Source organism: Wasmannia auropunctata, unplaced genomic scaffold, assembly GCF_000956235.1.
Source record: "Wasmannia auropunctata unplaced genomic scaffold, wasmannia.A_1.0 LD336090.1, whole genome shotgun sequence".
Taxonomy (NCBI): Eukaryota; Metazoa; Arthropoda; class Insecta; order Hymenoptera; family Formicidae; genus Wasmannia; species Wasmannia auropunctata.
The window spans coordinates 3,183,121-3,210,860 of record NW_012026800.1 but is presented as its reverse complement, the minus strand read 5'-3'; the positions used below and the strand labels follow the sequence as shown (position 1 = coordinate 3,210,860).

The 27,740-nt window shown below is 46.4% G+C and overlaps 2 protein-coding genes across 2 annotated transcripts in view; both read right to left on the bottom strand.

Moving 5' to 3' along the window:
- The window catches only part of LOC105447937 (AF4/FMR2 family member 4-like), a 79,442-nt gene extending 77,413 nt beyond the window's left edge, over positions 1 to 2,029 (bottom strand). Inside the window, exon 1 of the mRNA XM_011686259.1 lies at positions 1,870 to 2,029. The gene's annotated coding sequence lies outside the window, so the exon portion shown is untranslated. The remainder of the gene's footprint in view (positions 1 to 1,869) is intronic.
- The window catches only part of LOC105448072 (AF4/FMR2 family member 4-like), a 144,245-nt gene continuing 116,965 nt past the window's right edge, over positions 461 to 27,740 (bottom strand). Inside the window, exons 4-5 of the mRNA XM_011686434.1 lie at positions 1,866 to 2,463; positions 461 to 645 (exon numbers count right to left, since the gene is read on the bottom strand). Of these exons, the coding sequence (XP_011684736.1) occupies positions 461 to 645; positions 1,866 to 2,463 (783 nt within the window). The remainder of the gene's footprint in view (positions 646 to 1,865; positions 2,464 to 27,740) is intronic.

Below are 27,740 nucleotides of genomic sequence, written 5' to 3'. Positions count from 1 at the left end.
GCGATTTGCAGAGATGAGGGGGGAGGGCGAGGAGAGGAAACGTCGTGATTCGCTCGTTTGTACGCGGAAACGAATAGCGCTTGGGACGTCGAGGAATGATCGATAATTCAGGACATTGATGTAGCAAACGAACAATTCGGGGCGTCGTCAATTTTTCCAAAAATACGCGTATCGTTCATATATAGTAATTATTATAGTTATTTACTGTACCAATCGCAGACCCTCTCATGAATTTGCTAATGCATTTTACATATAAGTACATCGAAATCGTCGGTTAACTAAAATTTTAAAATTATCTGATTTCACGGAGAAACGACGTCGAAGAATCGAGACTCGCAATTTACCGATATTATAACGTCGTTATTGTAGCGGAGTCTGAAGAATAATTAGGAGTACATAGGAAGGATTATCGGCGAGCATAATGATTTCCAGCAACTTGTTAATTTCGACGGTGTCTCGTTTAGTAAGCACGCGCGACAATAGCGTCGGCCGCCGCCGCCGCGGAAACTTCGCTCTTAATCTTCTTACGTGACAAATAATCGCAACTCTTGGCGAGACGTGCTATTAAAGTAGTTGGAGACTTTGTGAGTCTGGCATTCGCTGCGACGTCACCGCCGCAGGCTGGCGCGCTTATCGAGAGGGCCGCTAATATCACGCGAATTTGATAACGCGTTAAATAAAAAATCGATGCATTAGACGGAGAGCACGGACAGTCGCGGTGCTTCAACTCGCGAGTTTTAAATTCCGATAAAATCAAATTGCCCTTTCAGATTTATAATTCAAATGTGGGAAATACTACACGACGATTAGTCTCAAAAATAACATCGAAAGCCTTCACGAACTCCTTATCACGCGTACGTGACGCGAAAAAGGTTGATAACGGAATAAAGAATCGAAAGTAACGCGAAAGGTTTCTTTTTAGGTTCTTTTTAGCTTTGAACGCATCAATTACAAAATATTGCTGGTCCAATTATTTATTTCTCAATACCATCGGAACGCTTTCAAGCTTCAGATTAATCTTCTTGCGTCACAACGTGCATGCGAGACATTCCAGAAATTATGTACAAGCATTCTTCATTCACGTGTTTGCGGATCGGTACTCCCGCGATCATTTTTCATACTCGTCAGTTTTAGAATTCACTCGTTCGCGGTGGAGTTAGCCAAGACAAGTGAGAGAGAATCGATAAAGGGGGAGACTTTAAATACTTTTCGTTTTATATAGTCCGGAAAATAATAGTAATATATTCAAAGTTTTAAGATAAAAGAAAATAATAAAATCATCTTTTTTATTTCCTTATATATCTTTTTAAATGTTCCTTCTTTTTGTAATTTTTAATCTCTTCATATTCGTGACGAAGATTCTTAGAACACAATTCCTTGACGCTAATGTTTTTTTATCCTTCTTTTTTTTTAGGTAAATCTTGACACAGAGATCTAGTCTAAACTGGGCAATTATATATTAGTAAGGCAAGCTCTGCTCGACAAGCTTAAGGGGCTTATCGACATCGATGACATTTCCCCGAGTCCGGCAAACTGTTATATTAATACTTCTCGATCGGCTAACGCCGTTTTTTCGACCCCACGGTGTCTATGTCACAGGAAACACGCGACTTCCGGGACAACCCGTGTGCAAACAATCTCCACTCGAAGCGAAACGATCGAATTCCCCCCCCCCTCCCTCCCTCGTTACCTCCGAAAAGCCATTATCCGTCCACTCTCTCGAGGCTACGGACGGCCATCGTGCATGCGAACCGTGCCCGAAAACGATTCGAGCGACGATCGACGCGCGCCAGGAGGAAGAAGAGGGGAGAAGGAGGAGGAGGAGGAATCGCGCGAAAGGGATGGAGATGCAAAAGATCGATTACTCACGTTAACCTCGATGAGCTTCAGTCGCTCGGCGAATTGAGTGCGGCTGGCGAGGCTACCAGAGATGCCGGCACTTCCGCCGGAACTGACGATCGGCACGCCGTTACTTCCCACGGTGATGGCGGGGGGCAGCTGAGATGGCAGCTTGACCGAAAGCAATCCGTGGGTGCGTGGATAATCGTGCTTGACCGGCTGACCGGCATAACTGCCCCGACCGTTGTAGGACGGCTTGCTGTCGGTAGGCTTGACAAAGCCGCCCCGCTGCTGGTTGCTCGTGCTCGAGGAGGAAGACGCGGCGCTCGTGCTCCGGGGCCCACCGGGCTTCTTGAACTCCGACCCCGAGGACCCGGAGGACGTCGAGGGCAGCGGGGCGGAGAGCGTCGGGGCGATGGGCACCGAGACGGTGAACGCCGGGGCGGTGAGCATCGCCGGGCCGGTGAGCATCGCCGGGCTGGTGAGCACCGGGGCGGTGGGCATCGGCGACGGACTCGGCGGGACGCAATCGATGCCGATCAACCGCTTGGGCTTCTCGATCAGAGCCTGCCGTACGAGCGCATAATTGCCCAGCTTAGACTGGATCTCTGGGTCAGGATTCACCTAAAAAAAAAAATGAAGGACAAAAAACATTAGTGACGTGAACGATGAGATCGCGCGTGTGTTATATCTATTACAATATTACATCTTACCAATCGGCACTCGACCTCAGTGCTCGAAATTTTAGATACATTTTAAACACCCGCGAAAAAGTAGATAATTACTTATTATTATTACAGCATCCGTTATTTTCTCATCCACCACTTGATACTACATTCTTGAAATTACGATTTAACGATCAGTCTCTGTACATTTGCTTCTTTACTTAAAAGAAATTAACGTGAATATTTCAGAACTGGAAAATGCATCTTCGTTATATAATCTAGATTTGTCGACTGAAAATCCGCTATTAATAACCGTAAAAACGAAGAAAGCTGCGCGCCAAGTGTCTCGCTCAGCGATAAGATTCTTCGGTCGAGTTACATTACCAATTAGCGCATTTTTAATTAGACGATCCAGGGGGAGAGAGGTTCTCTCAATTAACTTAGTGAATCCTATATAAAGCTGCTAATTGCTGCTTAAGCTCTCGCCGAGAGGGAGGGGTGGAGGAGAGATTCATTTCGTCGCCGGGAAATCGCGGTGACAAGTTACCATCTCGGATGGTACCGCGGCTAAATGGGACACGACCGGTCGTGAGGGGTAATGCAAGGGGTGACGACGTAACATAACGAATCAATCACGTCACGGTGGCGCTCCGTAAGCAGCCTCGCTCCCAGTCATTTATCAAACAAAGATCGGCGACAGCTGCGGAGACGCGGCAACGATCGAATACCGTGCAGTTGCCCCGATACCGTCGTCGTCCTCGGCGGCGAGCATTCATCGCGTTTCGTCGTGTAATAACATACTTACACGTACATATGTAATTTATTATATATATATATATATGTGTGTTTATATAAGCGCGTGCATATACACGCGTATACATTTGCCAGTCGCGCACTGATTGCACGGGCAATTAGCAAAAATTAATGCGCCGAGGAGGAGCAAGCGGGCGACTTGCCGAGTTTACGACACACTGCAGTGTTCGACTGGTAATTTAGCGTGTAGCGCGCGCGCGCTAATATGAATCACGTTTGTTGTACGTGCGCAATAATACAACCACTGCAGTGTTTCCTCCGTCCCGTGCCTCGCGCGCTCTCGCCGTGCAACCGCCGCGCGCGTTACGCCTTTGTCCGTTAAGGACAATGAGATCGAATCGCGGTTTAATAAGGAGGTCGGCGGCGGTGGCGCGGATGCGGGGGATGGCGCGCCAAGAGGGAGAGAAACTTAACGTGATTAATGAGCGCCGCTATAAATCACGTCCGCTTGTTAGCGCCGGAAGACTTTTTCGCGCCGATCGCCCTTGTAATGAAGGCGCCTCGGCGCGGCCCCTAGACGCGGCCGATGCGCTCGAGCAGGAATTTCGGAAAGGAGAGCGGAGGAGCTCCCGTAATTCTCGCGCGTACTCACGCGAGAATAATGGTATCGACGACGGCGGAAACGATCGACGAGAAAACGATTGCTGGCGCCGATTTTATACGCCACGACGAATGACATTCCACCGTCGTTAGATACAAGCATGAATATAATCGTCAACAAAGCGAACAGAAGAGTAATTAAAATAAACGCAGAAGTGCGAGTGTCTGATGTAAAAAAAATATTCTTCTGTAATTCAAGTGATAAAAATTGCTACACAGAAAACAGATATCTCTCTCAAAGCATCGACCTTTTCTCCTGAATCATCCTACGCCGGGGTCCCAAAGGCGCGACAGGACATTGACGTGTCGCTAATTAAGCCCCCGAGGTGCCCCTCCTGCCACGAAAGTTTGCGGTAGCGCAAACGTAAGAGAGAAAAGGAGAGAAAGAGAGAGAGAGAGGAGGAGGAGGAGAGAAAAAGACGTAGCGTAGGTGACCAGGTCAGGGACTTTTCATCCGCCCTGACCTCGCTCAACCTCGTCTCCGCCTCCAGCCAGCCAGTCACAACCACCCACCCCCGCCCAACATCCGCCGTCCGTTGTCGAGTGGTGCTCTCCACGTGTGCCATCCCGTAGCAGCGTATACACTCCGTGTGCGTACAACTAAACAACACGTACGACTCGTAAAGCGCGCACGCGGGGCGGCACGATCCCCCTCGGCGTATATCGCGGGCGAAGAGCGCGGGCGTCGTAAAACGCCCGTAATTATAGCGCGCCGTATAACGCAAACGCGCCATATTGCGAAAGATGATACCGGCCGGCGATGAAAACGCTCCCGTGTGCGCGCGCGGGGAAATCGATAAACCCTACCCTCTCTGCTCTCTGCTTGCTCGACGAGACCGCTAAGCTACGAGCACGTGGAGTAAATGACTCTTACCACACGGGGATGGGGGGACGATTCCAGGGAAGAATCTTCCTTGGAATAGATTAACAGATTATAACAACCGATGGGAATTAATGGAAAATAGAAATTGGGAATTTACGACGGGCAAGGACGAGCTTTCGCGGCGGATTATCGTCGAGGGAGCATCACTTAACGATTCGAAAACGAACGTCAGCCCCCTGCAGTCGTGAAATTTCCCGCGGCACTTCTAACACCGCGCGCTACCGCCGTTTCTACGATCTTTTGCAAATGCCTTGGATGTAAATCCCACCCATGAATATCTTAAACAAAGAGATATAAAATCGGAAATAGCCAAGGAGATGGTTACCCTGGCAATTGCGCCAGACATAACTTCGGTTCTCTTCTCACGTACAAAGCACGCAGGCTAGTGAGTTCATTTCTCTCTCTCTCTCTCTCTCTCTCTCTCTCTCTCTCTCTCTCTCGGCCGCCTGCATTCTCCATATCGCGAGCGCCAGGCAAATATCGACGTCACGGTGCCTGCACGCGAAAACACGGCCGTCACACGCGCGGTCGTGCGGTATTTATGAGTCTGTGCGCCGCGAACCCGCGATCGACTCGAATGCGAACGGTATATGTACATATGAAAGCGATTCTCGCGCTCGCGAGCGCGTCGCCGCGGCTCCCGATCGAGAGCGGATGTCCGATCGAGCTTTGATCCACTTAACTGACACATCGCGCCCCATCAAACGCACATTCGTTGCGTGCGACATGTTCCGGCGCGCGAAAATTGCGCTTCGCGGCCGCCGCTTTATCGCACGTTATGAAAGCTCATTCTCTCTCTCTCTCTTCTTTTTTCCTATCTCTTTTGCATTTCACCCGCCTTTCTCAATTTAAAGTAAAAGGTAATATCCAAAAGCTTGATTTTATTTTAAGGGCCAAAGTTCGATTAATCGACAATTAATTCAATTGATTGAAGTAAAATTTCTACACGTAAAGAACAATTTTGCTGAATCCAGATCTAAAAATAATTTTTGATCAATAATCTTCGCACAAGTTTTATAGCAATGCTTATCAGTTTTAACATTTTAACAAATTATTTTGATAATTCAATAAAAAATTATTTTAAGATCTGTTTTTAGCAAAATTTTTAGACCTTTCAATAAAATCATTCATTCCGTGCAACTATAATTTGTTATCCCTTAATCTAATCGCTTTCCATGTATTAAACAGCAAAATATTAATAATTCTATTTGCGTTAACAAAACGGTATAAGCATTATGAATTAGTCAACGATTCAGTTAATCGGTCAAAGTAATGATTACGAGTAATTATGTGAGAACGTCAGTTGAATTATTAATTACAAATCTCACTAAAATTTAGCTGAGATTTTTTCATAGAGCCAATATGTAGGGTAAATCGACTATGTTTACGATCTATCGATCGTTACAATCCGAAGGTATGAATGTCGTTTGAATGCGGTTTAGACACAAAGCGGCCTACTGTGTGTGCGCGAGCCAAAGATCCATTGCAACATAATTTGTTTTGTTGCGGCATGAATGACCTGCTGCGAGCACAGCTTCTTGCTGGGAGAAGCTCCGAAAAAAAAAAAATCCGAATACGTCAGGAGGAGTTAAGCTCCTTACTCTCGAAGAAATTCGACGAAGCCTCAGCTACTCTCTTGCTAGCGCCGCATAATCATGGAAGGTATTACACAGAATTCTCATCAAATAAAAAAATGCTTGTAAAGCTTGGCGTGCAGTAAGCTTTTATGTGCGAATACTTGAGGATGCTCGGCAGCTCCAAGCGCCTTTTTTTTTAATTTAACTTACTTTACCTCTGTCGCCTTTACCTCTGTTTTATTTTATATTCATTATTCAACTTACTTTATAATTCGTTAATTACTTTAATTTTATTACGAGATGCTCCCGCGCAATTATTACTACCAACATTTTCAGTTGGAGAAGATCCCCTTTGATGCGGTCGAATATTTAAAAAGTTCAAAGACAAATACCGAAGATTAAAAGCGGTTTAAGTGAAAAAAAAAAGACGCTGCAAAATGTTTTAAAGACTCGTTCCTTTCTTCTGTACGTTCGTGTTTGCGTTTGATATCATGCGGCAGGAGTTCGGCATCGCGACGGGGGCGGAAGGGGCAAAAACACGGTCGGAGGGTTGGCGACTCGCGGCGGCGCGGGAGACACGAAGAAGGATTTAAACGACCTTTCTCGCTTCTTCTATTCCCACTTTCGCCCTTTTACGACACGCACACATCCGCGTAAGTATAATGGCCAGTATACGAAAAAAGGGGGGAGAGAGAGAGAGAAAGGGAGGAAGGCCAAAGCGAGGGTCAGCGAACCGTTCGCAGGAGGGTGGAATGTCATTTTCTGCGGTTTTTAACGGAGGAGATCGCGAACCGCACGGTAGTTATATATCGTCCGTCCGCGCTGGCGAAAAATATTAAATACAAAACGACCGGGCACGACGGGAAAACGAGAATTTGTCGGGTGACGCGTCAGTGACAAATTAAAGGGGTTAAAGGAAAGCCTCAAGTCGGTTAGCTTTAGAATCAAAAGTGTGAGCTGGATAAATACTTTGTACCGGTGAATCTCTTTCGATTAATAAACAAATATCAAATATAATTAATAATCAATTTGAGAAACAGTCTCAAAATGATAATAATAATGTTACCCTCTCTTTATCTTCATCTCTATATTTGCCGCCCGAGATGTCTTTCGTGAGAGCGCTGCGGAGAGGCGATTCACTTTTCCGGACGAGTAATTCGTCCGTAACGGCAGCGCGGACGCGAGGCGTGTAAATTCGCCCTGAGCGACGAAAAAGCCGCAATAATTTCGACGACGAGGCAGGTGGACGTCGTCTCGTTTGAGATTACGTGAGCCGCGGCACGTACGCGCTCCTTTCTTCTCTCCACCTCTCACTCTCTCTCTCTCTCCTTCTCAGCCTCTCGACCTCGCCGAGAGAAAGATATATATTCTCGCTCGGGCGGGCGGCGACGCGCGCGGACGGCACTTGCCAACCCGTTCGCTGACCCACCGCCGACTGCCGAAGAAGAGCCTTCACCGCGCGCGCCGCCACAGTTCATCTGACAGCTGCCGCGCGCGCGGCGGAGGACCGAAATCTCAATCCTCGGCCGTGAAAGAGAGAGAGAGAGAGAGAGAGAGAGAGAGAAAGAGAGAGAGAGAGAGAGAGAGCCGTCGTTAACGCATTAGTATGAACGCCGCGCGCACAGATCGAAGATTACGCCGCTCGTTTCTTTCGCGCCCCGGTAATACGCCTCGCCGTTTCGCTCGCCTTTCCGCGGAATTGCGCGTAGCCGACTCACGCACTCGTGTCGCTACAAGATTGTCGACTATGAAAGAGTAATAAAATTATTCGAGATATATGTGCAATATTTCATGTAATTCTAGAATGTTCGCACGAATGCATCTCGACGCACATCGCGCGCAAGTGCCTGGGTACTTGTCCAAATGATTTATCGTCTCGGCTCAGGTCGAGTCTACCATCTCGAAGCGCAGCGACCGGATTAGATGTGCGCTTGTTATTTTATTCGTGATAAAATTGACAGCGCCGATAACTGAACAACTATTTCAATCCCGATCAATGTAATTATATGCGATCAAATATAAGCTTGCACGTAAAAACTTAATAAGTTAATTATTTAATAAGTTAATTATTTAATTCTGGAGAAGATGAGTCTGCGCGAAAAAATATCGAAGCGCATCGCGAATTTCTTAAATTACGATAATATCATTAAGAAGCTAAATTGTATTTATTAAAAGAATCTCTCTCTTTCTCTTTCTCTCTTTCTCTCTCTCTCTCTCTTTCTCTTTAAGGGCAACTAGCTTCGGAAATCTCTCGGCAAACTTCCTAAGGGTTCTGTATTTACCGCGCGATATTGTATTTTACATCGTCTAACAGTAGAATTTATTTATCAGCCCTTAATAAATCTTTAAAGTCCGTAACTGGCCGATGGCGTCGCGAACGCGGAGACATTACGAAGTCCGATGAAAATGGACTCGGTGCAAATTAGCGGGCTGCGCGCGCGAATTAACGTAAACACGAAACAAATTAATAAAGGCCACCTTGGGCCGTCTCGCGAGTCGGGTATTAAAATCGTCCCCCCTTTCGCACGTTCCGTTGTTTCGAGCCCCGTTTCCCTCCAAACCCTTGCCCGCCCTCGTGCCGCACTGCGAGAACATATACCGGCGAGAAAAGGGTGAGGAAAAGAGAGTAAAAAAAAAGATTGGTGGATGGAAGTCGACGGAACTGGGGAGAGCGGGACAAAAAATCAAGGGGTAATGAAGAGAACGGCGGGCAGAGACGGGAGTGCGCAAAAAAAGAAGTCGAGCTTTTGCACGTAAAGGGCTACCGTCTGCGCGGTGCTCTTTCTCTCCCCTCACTCCCCTTTTCGCCCTTTGCAAACCCCTTTCCATTCTAAAATGATACGTGCCTGGCATCGCTTTCCCGCGTTTTGCCCATCGTCGTCGTCGTCGTCGTCGTCTCGCTCCATGCATGTGAAATTCGCATTAAACGGCCAACGGCAACGGAAACGGCACGACTACGACGACTACGACGACGTCGACTGGCGCCATGGATTCGCAGATCGTAAGATGACGGTGAGTAGTCCGCAGAAGTGAGGCCTCTCTTCCCTATTTCCCGCATTAAATCGCTCAAATCGCTCGGTATTTCGTGCGGCCCCGACACCGATCTGTTATTCGTAATTTAATGCGAGACGCGTTGACATGCCCGCCGACGTTTCAGCTTCACGCCACATCGCGTGCGGCTGGTAAATAAAACACATTTTAAGTGCTATCGAGTACATCGCGGGAGAGGTACTGCTGGCATTATTACGGACCGCTGCCGCCGAAATTTTTCAGAAAGTTTATCGCGAGATTATTTCACCGGCGAACGTCGCGATAAACGTCGAAATGAGAGATATACTTCCGCGGGAAAAGTTCGATATTTATTACCGAATTGTATTACGACGGATACATCAAGAGAGATCGGAAACATCGCCCCGATGGAACAACAGCGCTATTACAGTCAGGTCGACGGGAAGAAAAAGCGAAAAAGCCTAGGGGAGGAGGTGGGAGGGGAAGCGAAAAAAGGATGACTGAACAAACGCCTGGGGACTGTGTGTACTGACGGCCGGCATCGTATCTCCGATAATGAATTGTCTGTTCGATATCGGACGCGTACCACCAGGCGTACAAAATTGTCGCGTCGAAATTGTCGTGTGTCGGTGAAGCGCGTTTGCACAAATCGCACTACGGCGTCGCGGACACATCGCTCGCGGCGCATGATGCCTGTAAATTTACGTTTCATAACACGTAAGTAGACGTAAGTGTTTAAGATCCGGCTGCAGCTGTACAAGATTTTCGCGCCGAGCATGCACCGGAGTTATGACCCCGGCCACGTTTCCCTCGGTTGCTTCCCACACGTTCCAGCTGAGACAGCGGCGGACGACGTGGTCATTTTACGCGGTCGCTTCCCACGAAATCGTGGACAGGGAGAAGCTGCACGCACTCCAATTAATTTATAACTTTGCCTCCTAACGACGTCTCTACAAGCCGCCGCACGCGGTACAGCCTGACAGATTTCTCAGCTTGTCAAGGGTGGGTTAACTCTCTCGGCACACGAGTGTTTTGAGCTCGGGAGATGCCTCGAGACATCCATAACGGCTTAACAGCTCTACACGATCTTTCTCTTCCTCTCTCTCTCTCTCTCTCTCTCTCTCTCTCTCTCGCTCTCCCTCTCGTCACTAATTAATTTACAACTTTGCTTCGGTTAAGGTCCGCAAACATTTCGTCGCTCAGATTGCTACACACTTCGGCCAATTAATGCTCGGCTAACAAGCCATAAAACTGACGTAATCGTCGCAGATCTCTGTTCTTTATTTCCCCTTTCTCTCCTCCTCCCTTTCTTTCTCTCTTGTCCATATTAAAAAATTAATGATACACGTTTGAAGAAATTATTACGATTATTCATTATTTATTGGCGCGCGTTATCATTTTTTTTTAATGCAAATTCATCTCGTCTTTCAAGAAAAGGATGATGCATGTACAATCGGCTTGTTAACGCGAGAAATAAATTGACTATAGTAATAAGCGTAATATAACGTCCACTGCAAACGCACATTATTATTCTTGTCGAAATGGCTAAAGCAATCTGCCATGCAAACGCCACGCGGGTTCGATGATCAGAGCGCGAAGTAATTTGGGGATTTCGAGATCGCTTTGTGGAGGGATCACACCGCGAGCGATCTGACCACTCGGACGTACGGTTTGCCTCGTGAGAACCCACCAATGGAAGATCGTGGCAACCCTAAACAGTGACGGCACTCGCAGGCATCTCGATACACATGTCGAACTCCCCCCCCCTTCCCCCTCCCTCCTCGTCCCCGCTCTGCCTCTTCAAACAGCTCCCATAACCCGGGCTAAGCCCAGAAGATGAGCCCGCGCTATCGGTATCGCGAAACTAAACCACAATTTCCGCACGGTATCACCTGTTAAACGATCCCCGTGTTCGCACATAAGCGACGTCGTACGTGCTCAAAATCAAGAAATGGGTATAAAGTAGCTGCACGACCCGAGATTATCGCGTGCGTTTTTCCCCCTTTTTTATACGTCTATATAACCGAATCGCCTTATTCCCGAAAGTAATACTTATATATATAAAAAAAAAACGTCTACGTTTCACCGTCATATAAGATTTCTTAAAAATTCACGTTGAAAATTTAAAACTCAGCGACGCCGTCCGACGTACAAATCGCCGAAGCCTCGATCACCGAGACAAAGGGGAAAAAGAGAGGAAAAAAGATCCATCGCACGCCTGTACTACTACCGCGACGTCGACGTAAACGCCGAAGGGGTATTACGGACAGCTCCGACCCGGCTGCGCCAGCGAGCGAGAGAAGCGGAATAACGCCTGGCCTGCCGTATACAGCTCGCGCGATAAATCACTCCGAAACGTCGAAGGTAAAGCGCGCAAGATATTCCGCGGGAGGGTTAGTAATCACGGGGGTCCGGATGGAAAGAGAGACAAACGGCCCACTCATCATTACGCCACCGTGCGCTCGCCGCGCTACCGAAGTAGTGCAAGCTCTCCTCTCTACCGGGCGACCGTGACTGTAACTGCACACCGATCACGTTACAAGGTCGAGGCGGTTCATCGCTGCGAGGAAAATGCGTCCGGTTCGCGAGTTAAAGCGAGATCGGGTAACACCCGAGTTATGCGCAAAGCCATAATTAATGTATTAAAAATAATACGAATATCAAATGATTAAGCGACGGGGTCGCGGCGACGAAACGATAATTTCGCGGTAACAAGATTACCGGCATTATTAATCAGCAATAGTATCAGTTAATTATCAACAGCGTCTAGATAATTAATCGGTAGCATGCACCCAGTGTCATTTGCTCGACAGTAATATTCATAATTTATATATAATTTATAATTTAAGGAAAATTGTGTAACGGACGAAAATCTTTCATCTCTAAAGTAAACCAATCGGTTCTTTTCCGAGTACTCGACTTCTTGTATACCCGACAGGTATGCAACCCTTTGACATTTCAATCCCTACATTCGAGGAATTGCGCCGCGAGACGTTAAAGTCACTTAATCACGACGACTTTTTTTATCGTGGTTAGCACTCGCCATCTATCGTTCCACTCAGTCGCGCGATTATTCTTCTCGTTTCTATCCTCTAACCTTTCCCCCCCCTCTCTCTCTCTCTCTCTCTCGTCACGAGTGCTATCTTTTTTTCATCGTCGCCTCCAGTCGGTTCGCGACGATCTACTCCGCGCTCATGGCGGCGGCGTCCTTTTTCCACCCCCTTAACCACCCGGCATCCACTTTATCCTCTCGCGCCCTGAACGTCTGCCATCCGCCCTCTCCATGCCGCGGCCACCCTCTTACATCTCCCTCTCCCCAAATCGCGCACAGAAACGACTACGAAATCTTCTTTCATCCCCCGAGCCTGCCCTTTTGGGATGTCGTACCCACCCTCGCTCTCCCGTCGGACGAGGTCGATCCTCTCGCAATCTCCGTACCCCCGGCATCCTTGCGCAACCCCCGCAGACGCCTATCAGCGACGAAGGCGAGGCAGGACGAAGGACGAAATTACGTCGGGACCGATCACGCACGCCGCTCGTGTACATATTTATAGTATATAGAAGTCAGCGTGGCCTTCTAGGCCAAGAGTCGTGACGGAAATAGCATTAAGATAGTATGCATACCACTTTGACACGCGATACATCTATAACAATAAGCTCATTGGCCTTATTACAGTATTTAATGGCGAACGAACAAGGTTGAGTCGGAGGGAATCAAATAAAATTAAAAATTATAGCGGCTCGAGAAAAAGACGGAGTATCGATCTAATTTAACATAATTGAGAATATATTATTAAAGAAATCAATTTCTCGACTCGATCACGTCCGATGTGTAATAGTATTAAAGATAGAGATTAAAAATTCGCTTATTCCAAATATAGGTATAGAATACCACGGTGACGTTTCCTTTGGAGTTCCCGAGGATTCCGCAACGTTTTTCGAGCCGTAACGAAAACAGTATCGCGGATATCGGAAACGATACGATTTATCATCGATAAATTTGCGTAAATATAGAAAATACTCAGCGCGGAAAGATACACGAGATCGCCGAGCGAAAATCGGATTAGAGTTAAATAAAAAAAAAATTTCTCACGCCCCGGGAAAAGTATATAGCGATTGTTGCGGAAACGCTCGACCGTGGACGAGCGATAAAAAGTTGGCGGGGAGTAAATCGAGCCTTTCAAGTGAAAATGCCACTGGATCGAGGTCGGTCGAATCGGCGCGTTTTCAATTAAAAAAAAATCGGTTCATCCCCTGATCTTATTCGCTACGCCGTTATAATATCTCGTCTCGAAAAAGAATATCACGCCTGCCCTCCCCCCCCCCCAGCCGTTCTACCACGTCCCATTCTCCACTCCGCGAGCGAGAATCGCTCGATACTCGCGCGAGAACGAGTCGCGAACCGGCCTCGTGTTACCTCGCGACGTTAAATCAACGTAGGGGCTTACAGGAAATTCGTTATCAATGGAATTAATTGGCCGGCTCTGGGAAACATTTTAACGAGGCGCCGCGCGCGCGCATGTCGCGTAGGCGGACGGTTAAATGCGCAATTGACATCGCGGCGAAGAAGTTACCTAACGTACGGCACGGCACAAAGGGAGGGGGATCAAAGACGAGGGAAGTCCCGTCTGTGATGTACGCGCGCGGGCGCGCGCATGTTCACGTTAAAGTAATAAGAATCAATTTCCGTAACCGATAGACCAACAGACCGAGGTTTCCGCTCCTACCATAATTCATCGCCGTCCTTCGCAGCGCGCGCGCGACCCGTCCGTTCTTCCGGCATTCCGCTCCGCGGCCGCCCGGCCTTGGGCGCTCTCGCGAAAACCGGCCGAAGCCAGTTAATAAAAAGATACAAAAGCGCATGCAATATAACGAGAGAGGCAAAACCGTAACCGTTCAGATTACCGTCGAGCTTATCAACGGTGAAAAACCGAACCGAACATGATACTCTGCACGCGTTTATAATCTGAAACAGGCAATCTGATATCTCGTATTTTAACGATACTTCTATTTCATTCGGTGAAATTGTCCCCGATATTTATCGTTAATAAAAATATTTATTTTTCTTTGACAATTTATCCGACCCCTCCCTCCGATTAATTAAACATCTCGCATTCCTTTAAATACAGCACGCTGCCTGCTCTTCAAGTAAGAATTCACCTCACGCGTCTCAATAAAATGCTGTGCATGCCTTAAATCTTAAAGAGATATCTTCAAGAAATGTTTGTGATAGATATATTACGACTCAAAGATATATATTACCAAAGTTTCGCAAGATATTACACTATGCGGCACGAATAACAAATAATCGATATTCCAAACGCGCGAATGCTCGAAATAGCGTTTCTCGCGCATCGGATTATAATGCGCATATATGTCATCTGCGAAGCCGCCAGCTCTCGGCAACTCTCTTAACGTCTCGCCGTCCTTCGCGATCAAACGACGCTTTATTATCATTACACCATTGATCCTAATTCCCGATCGTTTCTCCCTTTCCTTCACCGGCCGCGGTGAACCGTATTACGTTTCCTTACACACTGACATTACGTCGCGTAAATGACCGCGTCGACAGACAGACAGACAGAGAGAGAGAGAGAGAGAGAGAGAGAGAGAGAGACAGAGCTTAATTCGAGTTCCTCGGACTCGCCGGTGCGTTTCTACATCGCACCGTTATACGTCGCAGGACAGAACACGCTGATTTGCATTATTACCGGTGCATCCAGTGTCAAGTATCAATTGTCGGGGCAACACCGATGCGCATGCAGCATAAAGAGCGGCTCGCAGGCCGCGCATTCGCGTACGAACGGTACGCACGCTTCCTTGCCGCCTTATATTCGCGAGCGATGTATATATAAATGCTCTCATTTATATACATCGCTCGCCAAAAAAAAGGGAGACTACCATTATGATTCATTCTCGTCCTGTGCTCAATTTTCTACAATCCCCGTCCCCGCCCCTCCTTAGTCCCCAACAAATCTTCACATGCAATCCTAATCTAAATCCTCTTTCCTCATTGCCGGCTCCTTCTTTCTGTTGTCTCAGTCTTCAATCTTTTGACATCTGTCTTAACTCTGTTTACTCTTAACCAATTCCTCGTTCATCATTCATCAAGCTTGGCGTGCACTTAGATTCTTTTTGCTCTTTCAAATCACACGTGATTTGTGACACCAAATGTCGGGCTGCTTTTATTCGGCTACGTCTTTCCTATCCCTTTTGCCACATTCTCACCATCGTCTGTCAAAAACCACATGTTTCTCAATCCATTGTCGTCTATCCTTTTAACTATCCCAATACAGCATATGCTCCGGCTCTTAGTCAACAATTACTGAAGCAACACGTTCAAAACATTTGTCTGCGTTTCTTCTATTGTATTCGTAAATTTTGCCATGCTTCTCTCAATCTAAAGCTCCAGACAGCTATAAATATAATATTAAACAACGCTCTCTACGGTAACACTCTTCTTTATCTCCCGCATTCAAACTCTTTTAAGTTCCATTTTAAACGTCGCATTAAAAAAAATGCCAATAATCGTACGAGCAAACATCTCATAAACTCTGCGAGCTACGTCTCGTAGATTACATTCACGCTGCGTCTCCTGTTAGTGAAATAAAATTATCTCCGACTTCTGTCCTTCGGAGAGAATCAATTGGATGTCTCGGTAGATGTAATCTCGTTGCCGCGGGTTCCCGAGTGCCATAAAGACGACGTTGTTTCCTCCCCCCCCCCCCGATGTTGCACCGCAAGTGCATTGACTTCTATATTCGCGTTCGCGCTACCGAGCCAGTGCATACCCGATGCACGTGCCTGCGAGTGCGTCCGCGCGCCGCTTCGCCCCGATCTCTCATATCTGCTGACTGGCGAAGGTGGAAATATCGAAAGCTCGGCACAAAGTCGACATCGCGTTAATACGATCGTCAAAAGGGGGAGAAAAAGAGAAAGAGAGAGCGCGAAGAACACACCGGAAAATGTCGGTGGAAAGATAAGTCCGTCGATGGGAAAACCGATGGAAAACTGACTAAGCGCTCGCGCGGAAACGAGTTCTCTCGCCGCCGCGCCGCCGTATCGAACACCGGAATCGATGCACTAAACCGGAGTAATAAAAAGTTAAACAGCGAGCACAGTCGGGTTACTAATTGCGTTAGCGAGTTTCATTTCAATGCGGATTTTACACACACACGCGCGCGCGCGCGAGGTTGCGGAGGAAGCATATCTCATATCACATGTACCTGCATATTTAATCGTTACTCGAAGCAGGCTGTATTTGTAAAAAAAAAAAAAAACAAAGTTACGACAAGGAGAAATCTATTGAGATGAGAAATCAAGTGCCTCTTCCCGTGTGTTATTACACCTCGTTAAAGGAGAAAAATGAAATCAGATTGAGATAAGATAAACATAATAAATAACAGTCGTGAAATATTATACAAACGGATTTGTGTTTAAAAAATCAAAATTATACTTGGAGTGTTGCGTTAACAGAAAATATTGCGTGTCACGCGGTAATTAATTGAACGTTCGTGTAATTTTAAACTCGGAAAGCAGCGCGACTGAAATCGCGATCGGTATGCGACGGAGGCGCGGCCCGAAATAGTTAACGATCGAGACAAAGGGGTAATCGCGTGCCCGGGCACGACAATGAGCGAAACTAAACGCGACGGAGGGTGAAAGAGGGTGTTCGGCGCGAGGGTGTGCGACAGACGAAGGAGGAGAATTGTCCAAATTCACGGACGGACATTACCGAGGTTAAGCGGCCCGCTACGGCTAAATTCGAACTCGGTGGACTCGTGCCAAGAGCGCGATTAATTAACCGCCCCCTCGATGGCACACATCCCCGCCTGCACGTCGGGGGAGGATCTCGGGTATGGAACTACGACGTGCCGAACTATTCGAGTCGGTCGCGACGCAAATAGAGCGCGAATCAAGTCGTCAGATTAGCGGGGAATAAAAAATAAAAAGGAGGGTGGCGGGGTGCACCGAGGAAAGAAAGGAGAGCCGCACTCCTCCAGGTGATGCAATCGCCGCTGCAGAAACTCTCTCGTGGGAAACATTAAGTACGTCATAAATTTAATCGAGTCTTTACTCTTTTTAACCGACATCGAACGACGCGTGCGAACGCGATATCCATTGTCGTAATCTAACAAACGTGTTTTCGCAAGAGCGTATCAATAGAAGTCGACATAAATAATCAATGTAGATTATTAAAGTAAAAGTGGGATGACTTTGTCAGTAATGTAGAGATTCTGTGTAATCTTATCTTCTATAAGAGATTCCTCATAATCTCTCTATTTTAGAATGATTCACGCGCAAGTTAATTTTATTATCAAAACGACGACATCGTCTCGTCAACTATATCATTTCTGTTAATTCTCTGATTAAGAAATTTTTCCCCGAAGAGAATAGACGCGAACTTCCCCCGCCACGGGCTTGCGGGCTCTAATGCGATTAACATTGTTACCGCGAGGCGCGCTCCAGTTTTCACGGTATTGATTTACCATTCGCACAGCTTTCTCAAAATTAAGCAATCTTTAATAGATGTTACAGATTTGTATCCGGGCGCGGCATTATCCTGTTCGTCTATCTCTATCGAAGACAACGAGAGGAAAATTCAACGGATCTCGAACTACCCGCCCTCCGCAAAATCTCGATATCAAAATAGCTGCGTGAAGTTGGCACCCCTAAATGCGAATTTTGACAAAATCTATATGGCATTAGATTGTCCACAATATGTCCATATTTGTCCAATAATAATAATTTTTTGTCCACCTTGCTACAAAAAATTATAAATAAAAAAAGGTTAAAGCTTGCCAGAAACACTCATAAGTGTATTTATCTTGAAATTACATACGGGATTCGATTGTCCACAATTTGTCCACGATTTATACACATTTGTTTATAAACAATTTTTTATTACTGTATAAATACAACTATATAAATAGTGCACAAAAAATTACTACAAGTATTGTTACACTACAATGTTCATTACACACACACGCACACGCACACGCACGCACACTTGTATACTACTTACACATACATCAACTATACTCCTATATCAATATTAAGATGTCAAAGTTAAAAATAAAGTAGAATTACAGCATCTACTGTCTTTTTGACATATAAATCAATATTTTAAACTAAATTCATAGTGTTAAATTTATTCAAACGGAATAAGAAAATCTAATTTAAAATTAAAAATAAATGTTACGTAATATTTTATTTATTTGAAGAATACAATGTCGATAATACGTGAGTGACAAAACAAATCTTTCACATACAATTTTAAAATAATAAAAATATTTATTTTATAAAATTTACTTAATGTCCTAAATTATTTTAATATTGCATAATACTGCACGATATAAACAATCGTATAAATAATAGTACTTAAATAAGAATGCCATAAAAATTAAAATAAAACGAAAATCTTATATGTGGAAAGAAGCATGACAACTTTATATTATATATAAAGTTGTCATGCTTCTTCCATACTTGTAGTAATTTTTTGTGCACTATTTATATAGTTGTATTTATACAGTAATAAAAAATTGTTTATAAACAAATGTGTATAAATCGTGGACAAATTGTGGACAATCGAATCCCGTATGTAATTTCAAGATAAATACACTTATGAGTGTTTCTGGCAAGCTTTAACCTTTTTTTTATTTATAATTTTTTGTAGCAAGGTGGACAAAAAATTATTATTATTGGACAAATGCGGACAAATTGTGGACAATCGAATCCCGTATGTAATTTTTAAAAAAACGCACTTAGGGGTGCTTACGTTAAATTTTTATTTTTAATTTATTTTTCCAAGAGTGGACAAAAATTATTATTATTGGACAAATACTGATTAATGTGGACAATCGAATCCCGTATGTAATTTGAAAAAAAACGCACTTAGGGGTGCTGACGTGTGCTCTTCCGATCTATTTTTTCCAAGAGTGGACAAAAGATTATTATTCTTGGACAAATATGGACATATTGTGGACAATCTAATGCCATATAGATTTTGTCAAAATTCGCATTTAGGGGTGCCAACTTCACGCAGCTTATCAAAATTAATATCACTCGAATTACCGCACAATTAGCAATACCCCTACGCGGCTTACTACTCGCTTTTATTTTTCCCACCCCCGCGCCCTTATAAAGCCACGCAGGATATAAGTACGCGAGGAGTATACCACAACCGCCATTGTAATATCCGTGATTATTATTTTCCAATAGAGATAAAAAAAAAAGAAGCGAAAAGGAACAAAATGCCGGCGAGAGCTGCTGGAGGGGGATGAGAGATTCGCCTACTCGCACACACTTTGCCATTATTCGGGTATCTCGGGTAATTTTCCGGCAGCATATACTACAACGAGCGCGAGGAAGAGGGAGGGGGAGAAGGGTTACTGAACCATTGTTTATTTCCTCTAGTAGTCCTCGACTTCTCTCCATCTCTCGCTTCTTTCTGTCTCCTCACCTCTCATCCCCATCCATCCGCATTCTATCCTTCCCCATCTTTCTCCGTCCCCACTTTCTCTCTCTCCCCCCCCCACTCTCTCTCTCTCTCTCTCTCTCTTTCCGGCTCTTACTACCTACGACTCTCGTCAAGCCACCGCATTATCCCACCCTCTCACACACCGGGTATTGATTCCGTCATACCACCCCCGCCGTGAGAGACCCAGGCTTGCTCTCTCCGCGGCGTGAGTGTGTGTGTGTGTATGGGTGCGTGTACGTGTGCGTGTGCACGTGTACGTGCACGTCGGCGCCCGACGCCCCGGCGTTCGTGTGTGTATTTAGCCACCGAGCGCACCCTTCCTCCTCCGCCCCCTTGTTCCCCTGTGCAGTCGGCGTAGCACAGTCAAAGCGGCCAAAGTGGAAAGGGGACGAAGATGGGGAAACCGAGAGAGTAAGAGTAAGAGGAGAACGTAGTGCAAAGTGGGAAGAGAGAGAAAGAGAGACGGTGCCGATGAGGGAGAGGGACAGTTTAATAAATTGCGCTAAATGGCAGCTTGTATAGTGTAACACACACACGCACACACACTCATAAATGTATGCACGCATGCACGCGTAACGGAAACGTAACCCATGTAATGACAATGTTGTAAACGCACCGTTAAAAGTCCGCCTCTCTACCGTCTATCCTATCCAACTATTCCCAGCTGACGGTAAATTTCAACTTAACGCGCGTGTACTTACGTACGCAAATATGCCGACGCGTGTATACATGTGCGTGCCGGTTAATCGTATAAATATTAATCCTCGCGCAACGAGGAGAATAAATATCAAGCCCGGAATCGGCCGGAGTGAAGGGATTTTCATTACCAATATTGTGCGGTTAAAACCACCGACGACGACGAAGCGAAGATGAAGCGCGCGCGGATATACGCGAAATGAAGTATTCGCGCGGCTTCAGACTTTAGATAATATTCGAACGATTTTAATTCGTCCCCGTGCTTACTCCGCGTGCACGAGTGATTCGATCATCAAAGACTTTTTAAGCGCGGATATATTTCCCCGATCTCCGCGAGAGAGTGCGGTACACTAAATAATTGAAGGATTAAAATTTCAAACCTCATCACCGTTGTATGCATTACATAATTGCATTGTGCGTGGAATCCCGATCAATTATACACAATTCAATAGGACGGCTCTCTCGTAAATGTATGCATTTTAAATGCCATACACATTTTGTCGCAACAGAGCAAATCAAGAGCTTATACATTTAATTAACGCGCACTCGTTGCGCCGGGTGTAAGTGAGACAGACAGAGAGAGAGAGAGAGAGAGAGAGAGAGAGAGAGAGAACGCAGTGCCTGAATTGTTTCCACGTGAAAAGTGTATTTCACGGATAAACGCTTTTAGCGAAAGGGAACGGGGAGGAGGGAGGTTAATTAATTATGTCGTGCGTTGTGCAATAATTGGCTGTCCTTCGAGTGAAACGCGCGCGGCTCTCTATGACGGAAATCGCCGCGTCGCGTCGCGGCTAAATCGTCACGATCGGCTATTATATATGGCGCGCGCGCGCGGCATCGAAGCGACGAGTGCGTTTTCATCTAAACGATTATTATAACGCGCGAAAGTAATATAAACGCTTTCTGATTACCCCGTCGGTGGTTAATTACAAAACCCAACGGTGATTTTACCGCTGCCAAACGAGCGTGCGCGAGCGCGAGCGCGGGGCGATTTATCGCGCGATAATAACGCGCGACGATATATAATTATTTAACTCGTTTACGATTTATCCACCCACGGATTTCGCAGCGGTGTAGAGATTCTCTTGGCAATTGAGAGGTTTAACGTAGCTAACGAATCGTCTTTTTTTTTTTGTTTGTTTGCAAACTTGAAAAGACGGATCTAGAGATAAGGTCGTTTAACATCGAGAAAGATTTTCTACCCAAGTTTCTCGCAACTTCCTCTGAGAATGTAAAATTAAATTAAATTTTTAACTTTCTCAATTTTAAGACCAACTATCGCGAGTGTATCAAAAAAGCTGGGTCGCGTTAAGTTCCCCGATCGGAAATAACAATGCGAAGTTGAGATGTAACGACTTGCAAATCGCGCTGTTACGCGTACATATGACTTAATTGCCGTTTCGGCACCGAGTCCGTATGGGCCGAGCTGTATGCAAAGACGGCGAAAGCGAGCCCCGCATAAATCGCCGGAGTGCGCGAAAATCCGACCGGGTGGCGGCGACGGCGGGGAAAAACGTGCGCGCGACAATGGCGTCACCGGGCGGATTACCGCCGAGCGCGGGCGAGAGATTGAGCGCGAAACGAAAACGCGCGATGCAAATTCGCGAGATACAGAACATATGTAAATCACGCAGCGGCGGAGCCGCCACGAAAATCGGAGGCGGCTTTAAAAGGGGAGGGGGAGGGGGAGAGAGAATGGGGAGGTAAGACAGGAGCTGTTCGCCGACTTCTTCATCCCCCTTAAAATTCAACCCGGTATTCTTCTCGGAGCAGATCTGAATAATGTAGTAGGCGACGAGTAGGACGGCCAAAAGAGAGAGAGAGAGAGAGAGAGAGAGAGAGAGAGAGAGCACGCGCTCTGCATTTCCCCCCTTCGCTGTCTGAAATCCAAAACTTGAAAGCCGCGAGGAAGGAAAAAGGCGAAGAGGGTGACGGCGCGCGTTTCCAGGATTTCTCGATGGTTCCCTTCCCCTTCTAACGGGATATTAGGGTTATTAAAAGCGAGATTTGAAAGGACTCGACACCCGGAAGATGCGCCTCGTGCCGTCGGCTTCCTCGCGGCTTCGTTATCTCGACGACAGTCGATTTAACTTGACGCAACGCAGGAATTTATAGACGTGCTCGCGTGTAGTATGCGCGTTACGGTACGTCGAAACGAACGGGTTATTCCCTCGATATGCCGCATGCATGCGAGTCGACGTTCTGAGAAAAAAAAAACGCTCGCTTTCGTTCGCGTATAGTAGGTACGTACGCGGAGTACGAAGAGACGTCGATATCTTTCCATCTGAAACTGGCGCGATCAATGTCGTTCGACAACACGGGAAATAGGAAACGAAGCTCGCGGGGATGTTGCAGAACTAACGCGTTTTCTCCCTCGATTTAATTTCGTTCAATTAGCTCTTCAGTGAAATATATCAAACGCATTACATTTAATGTGCAATAAACGTCAATTAAACGTATTCAATTGTATGAATTTATGCGATATTATTTACATTCATTAAATGCGAATTGTAATGTGAATATTATTGAAGATAGTGAAGATAAGTGAAATCAAGTAAGAGAGATACCAATTCGCTGTTAATCGAAACTTGATTATCTTTTTAATTACCAATGAGGTGCTACTGTCAAACGGCAAAAGAACTGGAAAAATGTGACATATCGATAAAGCGCGACTTTACTTTTATTTCAAAAATTCCATTGCGTTTCACGCTCTTTGTGTCGCAGGGAAGTTTCTCGGCGCAATCCAATTGCGTCGGTAAACAAGGTACTTTTTTTTTTTAAACTGCCGATCTTGAGCGATGTTTGAGAAAATCGACACGTTCCGCTCGGCCGATCGATCTCACATTATCCGACGTTCTCCCGCGCTCCTGTCCGCATCATAAATTGCCTCGGTAAATATGGTCCTTCCGACGCTTGGGATTCTCTCCGGTCGGGCGTACAATGGCGAATGACAAATGAGCGAGAGACAGAGGCGAAATAAACGTGCGCGCGCGGGAATCGCCGATAGTATCGTGGGACGACCGAGGGAAGTTCGTGCTCGTGCGAGAGGATGAACTCTTTTCTTTCACGTCTCTCTTTCTCTCTTCCGTGGGAATTTCTCGGTTTAAGGAGAAAACGCGATTATTTCTGCCACGGATCTACCTGACCGCAAGGCCGAGTCATGTCCTCTTCTGCAGTGCGCTCTTCTTCCGTTCGCAAAGCCATTACACATGCCATCACGATTTCGCGCAATTCTTACGATTCTCGCCCGGGAAAAAATGTTACCCTCCGCCCGTCGTCGTCTCGCTTTTAAAACTGATTAGATTAGCGGTTGGAGATTAATAAAGGACGCATCTTTGTTTTCCTGCGCACGCATAATAAATTCGTGACAGTATGCGAAAAATTATTTATCGCGGACCACGATATTATACCTACCCTCGACCGGAATATGTAATTGACTTGGCGAACGATTACGGGCAGCTTATCGAGTAACATTTCTCGCGTTTCTCTCCGTTCCTGTATCACCGGCGGCCGTGCTTAGATTTTGCGCGCAACGGCGAAATTCGACGCGACGCTTATCGGGCACGTACATCGGGAGAGGCCCGCGGCTGAAAAACACACGCACGCGCGCGTATATAAGCGATAATCCCGCGGAAATTACCTCGGCCTCGATTCGTTTTAACGAAAAAAAATTTTTTTTTTTTCTTTCACCCGGAATATACGGCATGCACGTCTCCGTCGAAATCACTCGAATAATGCTACCCCCCTCCACTTCGGTGTCAAGCATATGTAAATCTAAGGGGACATATTTTATCGACTTGGCTACCCGGATCATGAATATTAATGAAAAATGCAAATGCATTTGCGAGTTAAACGTTATACAATTCAAATATTTAAAAAAGAGCGCGCACGCGTGTAACGCGCGATAAATAAAAATATAAATGGCAGTTACCGAAATAAAAAAAAAACTTGCTTGTAAAATCGACTAAGTGGTTCGGGGCGCGCACGAGCCGCCGTTTAACGCTCCGTCGACGCGTGCGTGCCCATCGATCCATTCGTGTACGTCGCGCGTGCACACACGTGCGCTTATGCAGATTCGACGGGTTTGTAGTCGCGGATAAGTGTCGCACATTACTCCGGCAAAAAGTTGAATGGATCGCGCTTAAGCGAGTTCTGTCAGACGACGACAGGACGGTGCGCGCCGTACGGTCGCACACGACCAGGGAGAGGGAGAGGGGGAGGAGGAGAGCGTTTTACGTTGAATCGGCCTTAAACGAGGACGAGGCGAAAAAGTGTATTATTGCGCGGTCGAACCCCGACCGGCGTGGCGGCGGCGGCTCTCTCGGGCGGCAAGCAAAATGTAATGTGTATAAAGTGATCTCTCCTTGAGACGCCGGCACGCTCGATCGAGCAGCCGGAGCGAAAGAGAAACACAAAACGGACGGTGCGGCGCGGCGCGGTGGCGCGAAGGGGCGCGACGGCGACGCTCGTCGCGCAGCGCGCGGAGAGCTCCCTCGGTACACCGACGGTCTTTTAACGTACGGTATATAATCCGACCGATCTCGTGCGAGTAAACGCATGTATCTATACGTATATGCCCGCGATGCTTTCTGCCAATTCTACACAAGCCCTCCCCGGCACGGATATTCCCGCGTATTCTCCTCTCCGGCGCGCCGAGCTGTTTTATATTTCATTACGCTACACGCCACACTTCCCATGCTTTCCTCTCGCTGTCATTAATTTACACGTTTTCGCCTCTTCATCCTGTAAGATCCTAGATTACCGGCAGCATCAAATTGGACCATCGAATGGGCCGATTATTCGGTTTCCCCGTCTATTAATTCCCGGAAAATTCTTCCGTTAAAGGATTTTACTCGCCAGAGTTGCTTCTCGAAATCCCACGGTTTAAAGAGGAGTTTCGCCGCTTCGTCGAAGACGAAGGGTGTACTCTCGCCTCTTCCGAGTACACTCCGCGTAACGAGGCGCAGCCCCGAGAAGAATGGACTTCTGAAATCGCTCATTTGTTTTGTCCACCGGCTCGGCATTCGCCGCCTGATTGCTTCTTATGGTTAGTACCTCATTATGCGGTGGTAATGCTACGTCTTATTCCTCCGCGTCTCATTTTATATCTCATTGTGCGCCGCGCGCGAGGAGATAAAGAGAGAAAGAGAATGAGAGACAGAGACAGAGAGTGAAAGAGAGAGAGAGAGGCTGGATAGCATGGCGGAGATACGTACGCACGCACACGTCCTCGCGCTCGCACACGTATGAAAACGGAGCCGAGAGATGCGGAGAGAGAATGCAATACGCTCGTCCCTCCCGCGGATCTAGCCTTAGCCAGTCTATAATCTGGCGTTCACGTAGGCGCGCCGGTGTATGTGTGCACGACGGGACGGCGTCGTGTGAATGTATATATACACACCGAAACGTTATACACAACACATCGCAACTCTCGCTCACACGACCGCGCGCACATGCACTCTCTCACATATTATATATATATAGACTCCGAGATCGCGCCGCACGTGTACACGCGCACGTACGCGCGCGCGCAAACCGAGAGATGCACACGAGTGACGACGACGACGTCGATGAGATGTATATGCACACGTACGCGACACGCGCGGGACGGGCATGTCTGGATTACGTAAAAGCCACGAGGCCGGGGCTATAACGCGATCAAACGACCTACAAATCGCGGGGGCTTCGCTTTCCGCTTGGCGCAAAAGCGCGATCCAAACACACTCTATACGCGTCGCGGCGCCCGCGCGGCGGCGTAGAAACGATCCGCAAGAAGGCGGATTCGGTCGACGAGTGCGAATTAGCGCGCAACGATAATGCGCCCGAGGCACTATCCGTCCTTTAAATGCACGCGAAAACGAGGCGGACAAAGAGAGCTGAGATTGCTAAACACGTACGCCGTGCCGGCGCCAATTTTACGTGACTGATCGTTCACGCGTCGCGCATAACTGACGAACACAAAGAGACGCGAGTCTCTTCTTTTCTGTTTTTAGCAATGACATTTTTGAAGGTTGTGTATCAGACTTTCATCTTGTTTCTAAATTATTCTGAACTGATATTCGCATTTACTCTAAATATAACTCTCTCAATATTCGTAACTATAGTTCAACGGCATTTGTTATCGAGAGAGAGAGAGAGAGAGAGAGAGAGAGAGAGGAATAAGATGTATAAAAATAACGCTTGAAACGCAACAAGCGTTCTCATTTTAAAACATAAATTACGCTTAACAAAGCATTAATGTGATTAAATTTAAAAGTTTTAACGTAATTTAATTCAGAACCGGCCCTCCACTGGGGTACAGTTAACAGTTCAGTAATGATAACTTAATTAACGTTGTAACTAGTTAAGTTGCCGTTTTGCGTGTAAAATATGTTTCGCGTTTCTACGATAAATTACATTCGTGTGGAAAGTTTGAATTTTTTCGTTTTGCCTCCCGGATTACATCCCCCTCCCGTGAGAAAATTGCTTCGTGCGGAATCATTAATACCGAGAAAAAAAAAAGTAATTGTATATTCCAGTTCTGCTTATTGCCCGGGATTATGCGCGTTGAGAAATTGATCCTTAACAGTATATCGCGGTGTATCGGCGGGATTGCGTTCCGTTGCAACGATCTTCAATGGATATTTCAAACGTATTATATGTCATTACCACTCGCGAGTATGTAATATTTACTTGGGCGATTAAACCTAATTGCTATGCGCGTATCTTTATACGATACGTCAGACGTAAATAATCTTTAGTAATATCCGATCTGCCCGAAAGACTCGTTAACGTTCGTCGAAACTGGTTGCTAAACAAACGATAACGAACGAAAAAAATAAATAAATAAATGCACCTTAAACGTTGCAGCGCGATAGCGCTTGCAAAATTAATAAGGACTCTTACCGAACTTTTGATAAGCCGCGCGGCGAGGATTAATCGGCAAGTGCTTCATCCATACGCGAATGAAATCCGAGTTGCACGCTAAATCCTTCCACGAAGTTTCGGAATATATCGGGTGCGTATATATATATACAACGTCGGCGTGTAACAACTGGATCAGACAATTTGCATGAAAGCAATGGCGATCGGTCGATTGGTTTTAGCGTGAGTGCGCCAGGAAGCCCTAATGAATTCCCCGGCTAACCAATACGCGGAACGCACGTCGGGGAAATGATCGTTGTTTGCCATCATCGCCG